Source organism: Protopterus annectens, chromosome 1.part2 (genome assembly GCF_019279795.1).
Source record: "Protopterus annectens isolate FY-2018-M chromosome 1.part2, PAN1.0, whole genome shotgun sequence".
NCBI lineage: Eukaryota > Metazoa > Chordata > Ceratodontiformes > Protopteridae > Protopterus > Protopterus annectens.
Window position 1 is genome coordinate 542,952,458 of NC_056727.1, and position 13,563 is coordinate 542,966,020.

Consider the following 13,563-nt stretch of genomic DNA (forward strand, 5'->3'; position numbering starts at 1 on the left):
CTTTTAGTTATTCTTTTAATTCTTTCAAATGACATGAATTAATTTCACTCACTCTACAGACATCATTTACTTTATTTAATATTAAATATGTTTCTTTCAGTAATATGCTTTTCATTTCATAGTTTTAGATATTGTACATAATTTTGCTTCTTACTTTGAATCATAATTCACCAAAAGCACAGTCTTTGTAATTCAATAATGTAAAATATCTTCAATGGAATGCTGTGTCTTCCTGAAGAACAAACTGCATGGCAGACTTTTTTTCTCATCCTATATTGGCTTTAAAACTTCTGTTTTACCATTCCAATATTGAGATATGTTAAATGCTTCTCCTTTACAAACATACTCTAGCCCAGGCCTAGAATAAACTTCCCTCATGCATAAGAAACACCCCCACCCCAGCACTTCATAAAACAACTAAAACAATTTCTACTTCACTCTAGAACTTGTTCTTGCAATGACCCCACCTGATCACTGCTATATCCTCTCCACAATATACATCACATTAAGTCTCTCTGACTTTCTTACCTTTTTGAACTTTCAGCTGTCTTCAACCCATGTAACAGAAATATACTATTGACTTGCTCATCTTACTTCTATCCATTATACTAACCCCCTCCCCTTTGCCATCCTTTTCTTTCCTCTACACCTCAAAAAAAAGTAACTACAACTGGCTAGGTTGATGTTATATATTAAACTATAGAACTGTATGTTTCATGTCTCATATTATGTATTAATAACTCTGTTTCATTATGTAAAATTTTGCTCAATTGTAAATTCAGATTTTTTTATTGTTTGTTTTTCTATACTTTGTATTTGTTTTTCTATACTTTGTAATTGTTCTGGAACTTTTCTCCTTGGGTCTCCACTGAAAATGGGCTTTTTTGCTTAGCTGGACCAACCCAGTTAACATATGTCAAATAAATAAATAAATAAATAAAGTATCATGTAGCATACCGTACATTCTTAAGGTTTTTGAATATTCTGCTCCATTAGGAATAAATCAAATTTTAAGATCCTCAGTTTCTATTTTTTTTTTTTTTTTTGCTCCTTCAGTACTCTGCCTGATGACTGAACCATTAGCGTTCATATGGCCCATTCATTCTGAGTGCACATGAACTAGGCATTCCTGGGATAGGCAAAAGCACTATAACCTACTCATTTTTGCCTAGGAATCCCAGTCAGCTGTCTATTCCAAGGCAAGAGTTGGGTGGTAGGAAGCAGACCAGCTTGTTGGTACCAGAGGCAATCTACCCTCTCCCCCTGAGAAAACCCCATCACTCTTCAGTTGCTTCTCTGAGCTGTACTACTGCTGCCTCCTGAGAGGGTATGTGCCTCCTCATGACAAATCCCCCTTGGCTGTCAGTGTGACATACACTGTGACAGCACAGGCTTGGCAGCCTCAAACTCCAGTGTGAAACATCTAGTGCTCCCATGAAGTGTCACCCTTATGGTGAGTCAGAGCTGTTTTTATCCCCCAAGGATGAGTGAGTCTCCCTGTCATCATACCCAGACAATTTCTGCAGGTACCTGAGCCTTTAATCAAACTTGTCTCTTCTGTGGTACAGTTAGGCCTCTGTGTAATGGACATGGTTTCAAGTTTTAGCAAACTGCCCTGTAGTGGGACATTTTATGGAGGTGGCCACTGAACCATTTATTAAGTAGATGAAATGAAATAAAGCTATTGTGATTAACTGCTGATATGTTACACCTGGTATCTGAAATATTAAATAACTAGATAGGAGGTAAAATAGACCACATAATTCACAAACCAGTACACTGAACAAGGTTATGGGTGCCATTTTCTTTAAGAAACATATCACTATATTGCATTCAGCTTTTATCTCACAGGCAGCCCTGGCCCTAGAAATCCACAGCCTATTTATGCCTTTAAAAGGCAAACAGATTACATACCATTGGCTCCTTGATAAGCAAAGCTATTGATGTTATGCATCTGGAATGACATTCAGTACAGCTTTATAAATGAAAAATAGTGTTTATAAAATGATGAAATTTAACTTGTGGTAATATTTGTTTTTAAGCTGGCAAACAAATTAGTGTCAACTTTGCTTACTGACAAAGTCTGCAGAGGCTATTTTTTATGGTCAATTATTTGTGTAGTTGGCAGTCAGCTCAATATTATTTAATATAATACACTCCACTGCTCAAGACCTTAGCATCCTTACAATCATTAGTTGTATTACAGTTCGGTATTTTGTATTTTGCCCATAGCCATGTAATGTATATGCCAATACAAATTAATAACTAACAGCATTCTACTTAGAATACTGCTACATTTCTGGTCTTACAAAATGGAAGCTGTTGTTTGGAAGTACAGAGTATAAGAGTTGAAAACCTAATGCCACCTATTTTGTGAATTCTAGCACATGTATTTATTAACAGATTTTTTTAAATTATGTAAACACTGATAGCTGGCATAAGCACATTTAGTGAAAGTGACTTCAAGGTTCAGTCCACACAGGTTATGCATTGTAAACAAACAAGTAATAATTATTCTGTATGCAGATCAACAGTAATGATGTATGTTTATGCATACACCCTCAGAGAAGAATATATATATATATATATATGTATATATATATATATATATATATATATATATATATATATATATATATATATGTATATATATATATATATGTATATATATATATATATATATATATATATATATATATATATATATATATATATATATATATATATATATATATATATATATATATATATATATATATATATATAAACACCGATTTTAGAACACCGAGACCGGAAGATCGACAACTGAGATGACCGACAGTTTAAAAGCATGAAACTTCACATGCCCGACAAACCACAATCCCGACAATCAACAAAATAAAACAAATACCTTTTCCGAAAAACACACACACAACACAAGCACAACAAAAACCTTACAAACCTACATTAAACCTTACATACACAACTATCTATGCACTAACCTTAACACAAATCCTAACCCTAAGGTCCGTTACTATCGTACACTCACCTAACCCACGCCCTAACTCTAACTCACTTAACCCGCCCCTAACCCTAAAGTCTGTCACTATCGCACACTTACCTTAACATGGTGTTCTCAGCATCGTGCTTTTAAACTGTCGGTCATCTCAGTTGTCGATCTTTCGGTCTCGGTGTTCTCATTGTCGGTGTTTTAAAGTAGACCCATATATATATATATATATATATATATATATATATATATATATATATATATATATACACTACTTGCAATTTCTTATGAAATGGCCAGCCAAATAAAGGTTAAAACAAAACAAACAACAGATCTAATTAATGAATGACTAAAATATTGTTGTACTGTATTATTAATGTATACTGATCACAGAAGTCAGACAGCAAAGGCATTTACTAGAAAGCCTAAGGAGAGCTCTTCTCCGGTGAGGGAAACACTGTCGGTTTTGTTATTGTACCTGGCAGACACTGTAGGCATGGCTACTATATGGCATTATTAATATCATTGCATACCTGCTAGAAGAAAGCAACCAGGGTAAGTAATATCATGGCATCTAGTGAGCTCCACAGAAAACATAATAGCAATCATATTCCAGTGAGTCAGTCAGTGCTTTCATTTGGAGAAGGTCAAAGGATCTTCCATGCCTTGACATGCTGGGCAAGCAATAGCAGGTTAAGTCATAGAAGAAGTTAGAAAGATGGGGCTGAATATCAGTAGGGATTATGAAATAGATAAAGTAGGAAAATTAAAAAGCCAGAACAAAAAAGTGATACAAATACTGCCATTAATCAGACGTCTTCTACCCTGCAGTCATTTTTTACTGCTCTGGAACCTAGACTCAACAAGTGGGATACGTGACAATTACTTGAGGTATACATCTTATAAAGAAGATCCTTTATAAAAGATCCTTTATAAATCCTTTGAAAGACAGGAACTTTATTTTTTATTTAGCTAGGTAAATCCTACTGTGGAAGTTGTTATACAGGGGTGATTAAAACAGAACAACGGTGCATTACAAACCCTGTGACAATTTTCGCAGTACCCAGTCAACTTACATTCTTAGCCAAGAGAAAAAAAATAAAAATGGGGAGATGCTTACGCCTCCCACAAAACAACTAGAAGCCATGATCTAATTGCAAACTGGGGTTGTGAGGAAGTAGGACTGACCACTATGCCACTGTGCTGCCAAGTTTTAGGAAATTGCCAAGAAGTGATAGAACTTTGACAACATTTTATTGAAAAGGGACATTTACTGCATATATGCCAGAATACTAGGATAATTTATTTATAGTAATGTAAATTAATGTAGACTTATTGTTTAATGTTGCAGTCACCTCTGGAACAATCTTCTGGTACATGTCAATCGGAATAACACTTTTGCCACCTTCAGGGTAAACCTAAATATGGGATGCGTTAAGACCCATTCTTCCTGCTCTGCCTTGTGCTGCCCTAGGGAACTGTTTAATATGATTCATTGTCAGGGCTTGAAATTGTCTGTAGGCTGATTGCCTAGTACTTACCTATATTCCTATGATTGTATATAACACACACACACACACACACACATACACACACACACGAATGCTCATACACACAATGTTAAACTGATCAATTAGTATAATATAGTACTACTGTACATGTACAGGTTTGTGCATATTTGTAAACACATCCAATGTTCTGTCTGAAAAGCAAAAAACAAGTATGGAGCATCTCTCCAGTCTGGTGTGTCTTTATTTATATCATGTTCACATGTATATTGTAAGTCAGACACAACAAATGTGTTATTTTAACACAAATGTTACTAATACTGTTTATGCTGCTTACAAAAATGCTCACACATAATGGACATACAGGAATTGCATAATACTGCATGAAAGAGTTAACAAAAGAATGCACTTGGAATATACAAAAAAACACTGATGTTGCCAGTTTAGCATACGTTTTACTGTTGTCAGGCACAAAAGTTCAAGATTTCCTGACAAAAAAATATTGAAAATGAAGTTTCACAGCATTGTTTCCAAAGTTCAGGCAGCAGATGGCATATGTAAGGAAAAAGACACAAATCTAGCACACCAAAGGCCATTACATAGCTGTGTTCCGATCCTGGAATCAGTTCAGGCTGCATACTTAATCAGAAAGACTACAGAAACTCCAGAAGCCACAATTCTGATAAGCTGTTTTGTGCTGAGAAAAAAATGTTTACGGAACTGCTGCCTCTGTTAGATGACCCATATTGCTCTTAAGTTTAAATAGGACAAATCATACTTCTTGGCTGACTATAGGAAACTGCTATACAGCAAGATTTAGGCATCAACTTGATCTATATACACAGAATTTGGCAACTTCTCAAAATCTGTTTTTTTGTCAATACTTTAGTTTCCTCCTTATGTTACAAAACATTTAGCAAAGCAAGCAGCTTTTAAAAGCTGGCAGTTACAACATGAAGTCAGTCCTGAGTTCACTGACCCTCGGAATGGCTCCTTTTAGCTTGTGCCACAATGTTGAAGAAAACATATTTTGTGCTTCATCATTTGACTTAATTAGTGGTAAAGGAGCATTTTTTTGAAAAATGACAGGCAGTCACAAAGATGGTCAAGGAGAGCCATGTCATATATATTTTAACATTAAATTATTCATACTGAAGCATTTCTGGGTGATTTAGAGCTTGTGATCTTTGTCCTGCTGAGTAAAGGGTACGTCGTGCAGAGGCATCCTGCTACCATGGTTAAACCTAAACTACCCCAGGCACAGAATATCGACCAGCTGTAACCATGCTTCACATCCTTTGGAAGACCATAAATGAACTGAGGTTGCCGGTTGAGATCATATGATATGCTTGCTGCATATGTGCAAAGAGAAATAGTGCAAAATATTCCTGTAAATATAAAACACATATGATTAGAAACAAGCAAAACTTGCATTATTATCCTCTACACATTCAGTCACTTTGTCCTACAAGGAATTGTTTGTATAAAGCCCACCCCTCACAAACTATTACTACCATGCCTTTGCTGTGTAATGATAAGCATTAATCCGACTTCCAGACTCGAGTTATAGATACTATTTTGGAATTTAGTATTGCTGAAATCTATGGTTTATGTGTAAAAGGTTTACAGTACATAGTAATACATCAGCAAAGACATGGAGAAATATAAACAAATCCTTCAGAGGAGATTGAAAACATTCAGTTAAAGTATACATACATGATAAAATTATATAGCATTGAGAAAAGAAAGTTTACAGTATGATTGACATCCTGCCAGACATAGTCCTGTGATCAGTATGCATTAATAATGCAGTTCTCGGCCATGGCAAGAGGCAGAGCGACAATGTCATACCACAAACTTAGGCCTTGATACCACGTTTAGAGACTAAAGGTACAGTAGCAGGCTTATGGGGCCACACAAAGTAGAAAACATGGAGGGAGTTCACATCTTGGGCATCTTTAGAAGACTGTGAATTGGGTTCTTGTAGTTTTTTGCTGCAGTGAAATGACAAGACCTTATTAGCTACAACGACCACAGCCAAGGCAGAGTTGCAAAAGAAATATGCAGTTTGGTGCTGTGGTAGCATTGTCGCCTCACAGTAAGACACTGTCCAGTTCGATTCTCAGCTAGAGCGTCTTCTGCGTGGAGACATGCATGAATGGGCATACCTTTGTTGAGGGTTGTGCATCATGGCTGGTAACTCGGCATGTAAAAATCAACTACCAATCATTAGCAGACCGGAGTTCTGCTGTGGCAACCCCTAACCGGGAAAAGCTGAAAGACACAACAATAAATATGAAGAGAAACTGTAAAGGCAGAATAACAGTACTTGCAGGATGTGTGTTAGAATGGACTAGAAATTATAATAAGAAGGGTTTATTCTTACATTAGGAGGTGAATGCAGTAGACTAGAAGATGAGGGCACAGTCAAAGATGTAGTTGTGTGAGGTATATAATTCAAGAACTATTTTTAGTTTTACCAGAAATGTAGATCTGATAAGAAAGATTAATGTGTAATTGTTAGAAAAATATGTACTAATGTATATGTTTAGTGCTTATTAGAAGCTAAAAGGGTTAACACATTTCATTCTATTTTATGTACAGCTTAATTCTGTATGAAATTATAAGATGCCTTTTCAAACTGCAGTATGCTTTCTGAAATTGCAAGATGCTCTCTGACCTACTATTACTAATGTATATGTTTAGTGCTTATTAGAAGCTAAAAGGGTTAACACATTTCATTCTATTTTATGTACAGCTTAATTCTGTATGAAATTATAAGATGTCTTTTCAAACTGCAGTATGCTTTCTGAAATTGCAAAATGCTCTCTGACCTAATATTTGCTAGCACATCAAAATTCATGCTTATGCCTTTTGGAAATCTACTGAGAAGCAGGTGATTATCTGCTAGGTCAGGAAAATAAATGAATAGAACAATACTGTTTTCTATAATGTAATTGAATATGAACAATCAGCTCTGTTCGTGTTATGAGAACATGCACAGCTGCGGAAAAGTAAAGATACACCAAACAAAGACTGCTTGAAGAAATGAACTATAATCTGTACTTGCTTTGCGCTCAAATTAGCCATAGTACCTTGAATAGTAACATTGCATAGTGAGAAGTTGTATCTGACCAGTGGTCATCAAGGCCACGTTGCTTTTCTTAGGAAGTTTTTTTGTAAACTTGATGTGCCAGCAGAAAATCATGGACAAACAGCTGTTACGAAATAATAGTGAAAGAACTTGTGATTTATTACGTCAGCTTGGTAGGCAATGTCTTGTAAGAAATGTATAAGAATAGCTTCAATTCCTGATTCTAGTTAGACAAACTCTGTATTCGCACGTTTTTGTCTCCTTGCTGCAAGATTAAAGTGCCTTAACCTGAACCTGCCGTGTGTTGATCATTTTGAAGTTATTTTTTTCTTTGACAGATTGGTCCTTCTGACCGGAAACTTTCACTTCGCCTCACGTCAGATGGGCCAGGTGGCATGAAACCGTACTGGGAAGAGACCACATTGGTTATTCTGCTTTGAAAGACCTCCGACTGAATTGTCGTTCAAAAGAGGCCAGCCATTGTTCTGATCTGCGACTGGAGGGCGAGTTATCATACGAACCAGAGACGGTCAATCATGGAGGCTCAGGTAAGGCGAGATTTACCTTTTTTCTGTATTAGATCAGGGACTTGATTTGAATCATCTGTCAGGAGATTTGTTTTTTACAAGTCAGGGACAGGAAGATTGCAGTCTTGTCATAGATCAGGGAAACAGAATAGGTAAGACAGTTATTCTAGATAAACTGTAAAACAAGAAAATCGTGGTACCACATGAAAATAAGAAGGGTCACGTAACATTTTTAACAGTCAGAACAATATGGGTAATAAGTGCACAAAAAGTTCCCAAGATCCACCGCTAACCGAAGATGCAAAATATATGCAATTACAGCGTGCTGACAATGTTAGATACTATACAAAATGGGTTAATAAATATGAATTTAATGGCAAATTAGAAAAATCCTCGCTTATTAAACTTATCAAACAGCTCAAAACTGAAGCAAAAGGTCAGGTAAAAAACCAACGTCAATTAGGTATTCCTCGGGCACACAGGTGGATTGAGGAAGCAAACCATAGAGAACAAAAAAGTAATAATTCAAAAGCTATGTTTCTAGATAAAGAAGACAATAATTTGGTAATAGCATCAGCCCCTCCACCCCCTCCGCTTCCTGCACCAGAATATGAAGCGAGTGGACAAGCTGATCCACCTCCGCTACACCCGGCTGTCACCGCAAAGCCAAAACCATACGTCAGAGATCTCATCGAGACTAGGTCTCGAACACATAACTTAAGAGGGGATACTGAGTTATATCAAATAAACAAAAATTCACGAGCTATGAGTGAAGAAGAGATATGTCCGCTCATAGAAGTACCAAATCCTCAGGCAGGACAGGAAGGGCAGGACCCGAATCTCCTAGTATATAGACCGTGGACACTGGAAGATATCCGGAAAGCCACAGAGGGAATTCCCCATCCAAAAGTTAATTTTAGAAAATTCTTAGAAGACTTACAGGGCATGAGATTAAGTTATCATTTAAATGGAAAAGTAGAAAAAGTAGTTAGACAAATTGTAGGTCCAGACTGACACATGATCAGTGGCAACTGGAATCCCCGTGACGCAGAACACAAGCCACTCTCACATAGCAACGCAGAGTTGGATAACAGGGTGAAAGGTCTGACAGACCGAATCTCTGAGAAATGGAAGCCTAGGGCAGACTGGACTTGCATTAATCAATGCATCCAACAGGAAAGTGAAACTGTAGATAGATATTATGCTAGATTATTAGAATGTTTTAATAACCATTGTGGAATGCAGGTACCTGAAGACCAGACACATGATTCCCCATATGAGCAGCAGCTAAAGAATGCATTTTTGAAAGGCAGTATTGCACCCATTAGCAGCTTTATTACAAAGCACATGGTAGATCACCGTACAAGTAGATTACAGTCATTACTTGAATATGCAAGGCATTTTAATAACAAAAAGAAAAAGAAAACCCAAGTATTTGCTGTAGAAGATGGAGCCGAAGTTTATGTAGTACAGTCCGGGATAAAGGGCAAGAAAAATGCCCAGGGAAACAAACAATCTGATAAACGATCAGAAGAGTTTGAAGAGAGAAAGAAAAGGGGTGAATGTTTTAAATGCGGAAAGAAGGGACATTTAGCAAGGGATTGCAAGCAAAACAAGAAGGTAGCCATGGAAGATAAGGAGGGTGAGGACTGACTATATGATAGTCAAGAATCACTAGAAGGAAGTAACCGAGAAAAGACAGATGCAAATGTGATAGAGGGAATAGAGGATGTGATAGAAGAAATAGAGGAAGTACAAGAAATCACAGATGGTGAAGAAAGTGCAATTTTGGACTTAACATTATTGAGCCTAGAGCTCTATTTAGCAGACACAAAACTGGAAGTTACACTTCTAGTGGAGGGGAAGGAAGTTAAATTCCTGTGTGACTCAGGGGCTTCATGAACCCTGATACATCCTTCCAAACTACCAGAAAATTCAGAATCACTTGATTACATATTAGTGAAAGCAGCTAATGGACAGCTGTATCGAGAGCCACTCTCCCATAACTTAGCAATAACTGACCCTGTTTCAGGGATGACCCAGAAAAGCAAAATTGTTGTTTCTGCAAAATGCCCAGTAAACCTTTTGGGCAGAGATCTTATGCAGACATTTGGCATAGCAGTAGTTCTGACTATGCAGGGTATGGAAGCACAGCGACAAATGGATACTTTTGTAATGCAACTGGAGGGTGAAACATTTTATTGGTACAGCCAGGACTTGATTACGACTGGTCCAGGGGCAGTAACCGAAGAACTGATGAATGTAGCCATCAGTAAGTCCCCCTCCCTTGACACTGATAAACAGCATTTGTTGCACTGTACTCTGTATTATTGTAGCACACCAGGACCTGATAAGGAATATGAGCAAGAACTGTTTAAAAACCATGCAAACAGATTAGTGTTACGTAATCTGTACTGGGACACAGAAGGGAATAGTGTAGTTAGCTGTTCATTGCCCCAGGAATTCTTTGCACTCTATAAATCTAATCGATTACCACATGTTAGATTAACTAAGGACAAAAATGTGAAATGGGTAGATCTAGGAGAAAAAGTCACAAAGTGGGAAAAACAAACAGAGTTGGAACTGTCAGAACAGGGAGTACAGAAACAGAAGTTAAATTGGATAATGCAGACACACCCAGCTGTACACTTGCAGTCTAGCGAGGACAGCTGAATAGCACTCTTACTAGAAGAGGAAGAAAAAGCCTTACGAGAAATACCAGAAACTCTCTGGTCAGCCGGGAAATCAGATGTAGGATTAATTCGTACAGTAGGACCAGTTACTATTACACCAAAATCAGCATTTAGACCACAGAAAAGACAATATCCCTTAAGAAAGGATGCAAAAGTAGGAATCAAACCTATAATAGCAGCTTTACTTAAGGAAGGAGTACTGATAGAATCTCCCGATTCACCATGTAACACACCCTTATTTCCTGTCAGGAAAGCAAACAGAGAATGGCGTATGGTCCAAGATTTACAAGCTGTAAATGACGCAGTAATACCTAGAGCACCTATGGTGCCAGATCCACACACCCTGTTGAATGACTTAAAGCCTCAACAGAAGTATTTTTCTGTGGTAGATGTTAGCGATGCGTTCTTTTCAATACCGATACACCTTGACAGCCAACATTGGTTTGCATTCACATTTCAGGGGAAAAGGTACACATACACACGACTACCACAGGGGTATTCTGAAAGCCCAACAATATTCACACAAGAAATGGCAAGTAACTTGGCGGGATTTATCCCACCAAGAGGCAGTCAATTTTTACTTTATGTAGACGACATCCTGCTGGCAGCCCCCACCCAGCAAGAATGCAGAGAAGATACCATAGCATTACTACAATTTTTAGCCACTCAAGGACATAAAGTAAACAAAAACAAATTGCAGCTTTGGAAAAAGCAGGTCAAATACCTGGGATATGTGATATCCAAAGAAGGCAGAATATTAGATGAAGAAAGAAAAATAGCAATTTTACAAGCACCCAAACCAACTACCAAGAAGGAAATGATGTCCTTCCTGGGAACAACTAATTTCTGTCGGAGTTGGATTCCGAACTATGCTTTGGAATCTGCTCCATTGACTGACTTGATATACAAGAAGCCCATGGCAGCACAAGATTTATTACAATGGACACCAGAAGTAGAGTCAGCTTTCTGTAGATTAAAGAAATTGATAGCGTCCTCATTAGTTTTAGGATTAACAAACTATCATAAACGTTTTTTTCAAACTGTAGATTGTAAGCAAGGTTATATGACATCAGTATTGACACAGCAACATGGGGACAAAGAACGCCCCATATCTTACTATTCATCACAGCTGGACCCAGTGGCGCGATCCCTGCCCCACTGTGTACAAGCAGTAGTCACAGCTGCAATGGCAGTGCAGGCTTCAGCCTCAGTAGTGTTGTTCCACCCTCTCACATTAAGAGTGCCTCATGCAGTCGCGATTATTTTACTGCAAGAAAAAGTAGCATATCTTTCTCCTGCTAGACATCTTTCCTGTATGACTATACTGTTGAGCCAACCTCACATGATAACTGAACGGTGTACAACTTTGAATCCGTCTACCTTGCTCCCAACCCCTGCAGATGGCACACCACACAACTGCCTGCAGGAGATTGAGCAAAAGACACTGCCTAGAAAAGATCTAACGGATGTTCCCTTGGATGATGCCGAGGTGACATATTAAGTGGACGGCTCATGCAAAAGGGGTTCCACAGGGCAGAATCTAGTAGGATATGCAGTAGTTTCTGATACTGAGATTTTAGAAGCGAAATCTTTACCACACAATTTATCTGCACAGGCAGCAGAATTGATTGCCTTGACACAGGCATGTACCTTAGCAAAGGGTAAATGTGTAAATATTTTTACTGATAGCCAGTACGCTTTTTCTACTGTACATGTTTTTGTGCAACAGTGGAAGAATAGAGGAATGATAACATCTACTGGCAAACCAATTAATCATGCGCAGTTTATTTTGGATTTGTTAGAATCTATTCTGTTACCTCAGAAAGTAGTTATTTGTAAATGCGTAGCTCATACCAAGCAACAAGATAGGATTTCAAAAGGTAATGCGAGAGCTGATACAGCTGCAAAGCAGGCAGCTTCAGCTTCAGAAGTATTTCTTTTGAGTGAGGAATTACAACCCTCTGAGATTTTAGATTTAGAAATGGTGAAAACAATGCAGACACTTACTACAAATGTAGAAAAACAGAAATGGATAAGACGAGGAGCAATTCTTGAGAAAGGGCTGTACATCTCCATAGAAGGAAAACCAATATTGCCATCTAACTTGTTTAGATAAATAGCTTTGTTGAGCCATGGGCAATGCCATGTCTCAACAGAGGGGATGGTACATTTAGTGAATCGAGTGTTTACAACATATGGGTATATAAACTACACTAAAAATTTTTGTGCGGCATGTCATGTTTGTAATAAACATCATGCACAAGGGGCATTGAAGCGTAAGCAAGAGAGTGTTCCTACACCACCATACCCGTTCCATACTATCTGTATGGATTTCATAGAACTAAACAAATGCGAAAATAAAAAGTATTGTCTTGTCATTATAGATATGTTTTCCAAATGGGTGGAAGCTTTTCCGACCAAGAATCCAGATGCAGCTACTGTTGCAAAAGTCCTTGTTAAAGAAATTATTCCTAGATTTGGCATACCAGAAAAGATCTACAGTGACAATGGCACACACTTTGTAAATCAAACTATACAACAGTTGAGCCGATATTTCGGAATTTCCTTAAAGAACCATTGTGCATACCATCCCCAATCTGCAGGATTAGTAGAGAGGCATAATGGGGTTTTGAAAAACAAACTTAGGAAATTGATTAGTGAGACACAAAAGAACTGGGTGCACTGCCTGCCTCTGGCACTGTTGAGCAAGAGAACTGTTCCAAATGCAAAAGGGTTAACTCCTTTTGAAATA

General features: G+C 37.7%; 1 protein-coding gene across 2 annotated transcripts in view; it reads right to left on the reverse strand.

Moving 5' to 3' along the window:
- Positions 1–4,723: 4,723 nt before the first annotated feature.
- TMEM178A (transmembrane protein 178A) overlaps positions 4,724–13,563 on the reverse strand; it is a 499,028-nt gene continuing 490,188 nt past the window's right edge. For both annotated transcript variants that reach the window (XM_044057560.1, XM_044057568.1), the window contains exon 4: positions 4,724–5,885. In XM_044057560.1, the coding sequence (XP_043913495.1) occupies positions 5,644–5,885 (242 nt within the window). In that variant the 3' untranslated portion in view covers positions 4,724–5,643. The remainder of the gene's footprint in view (positions 5,886–13,563) is intronic.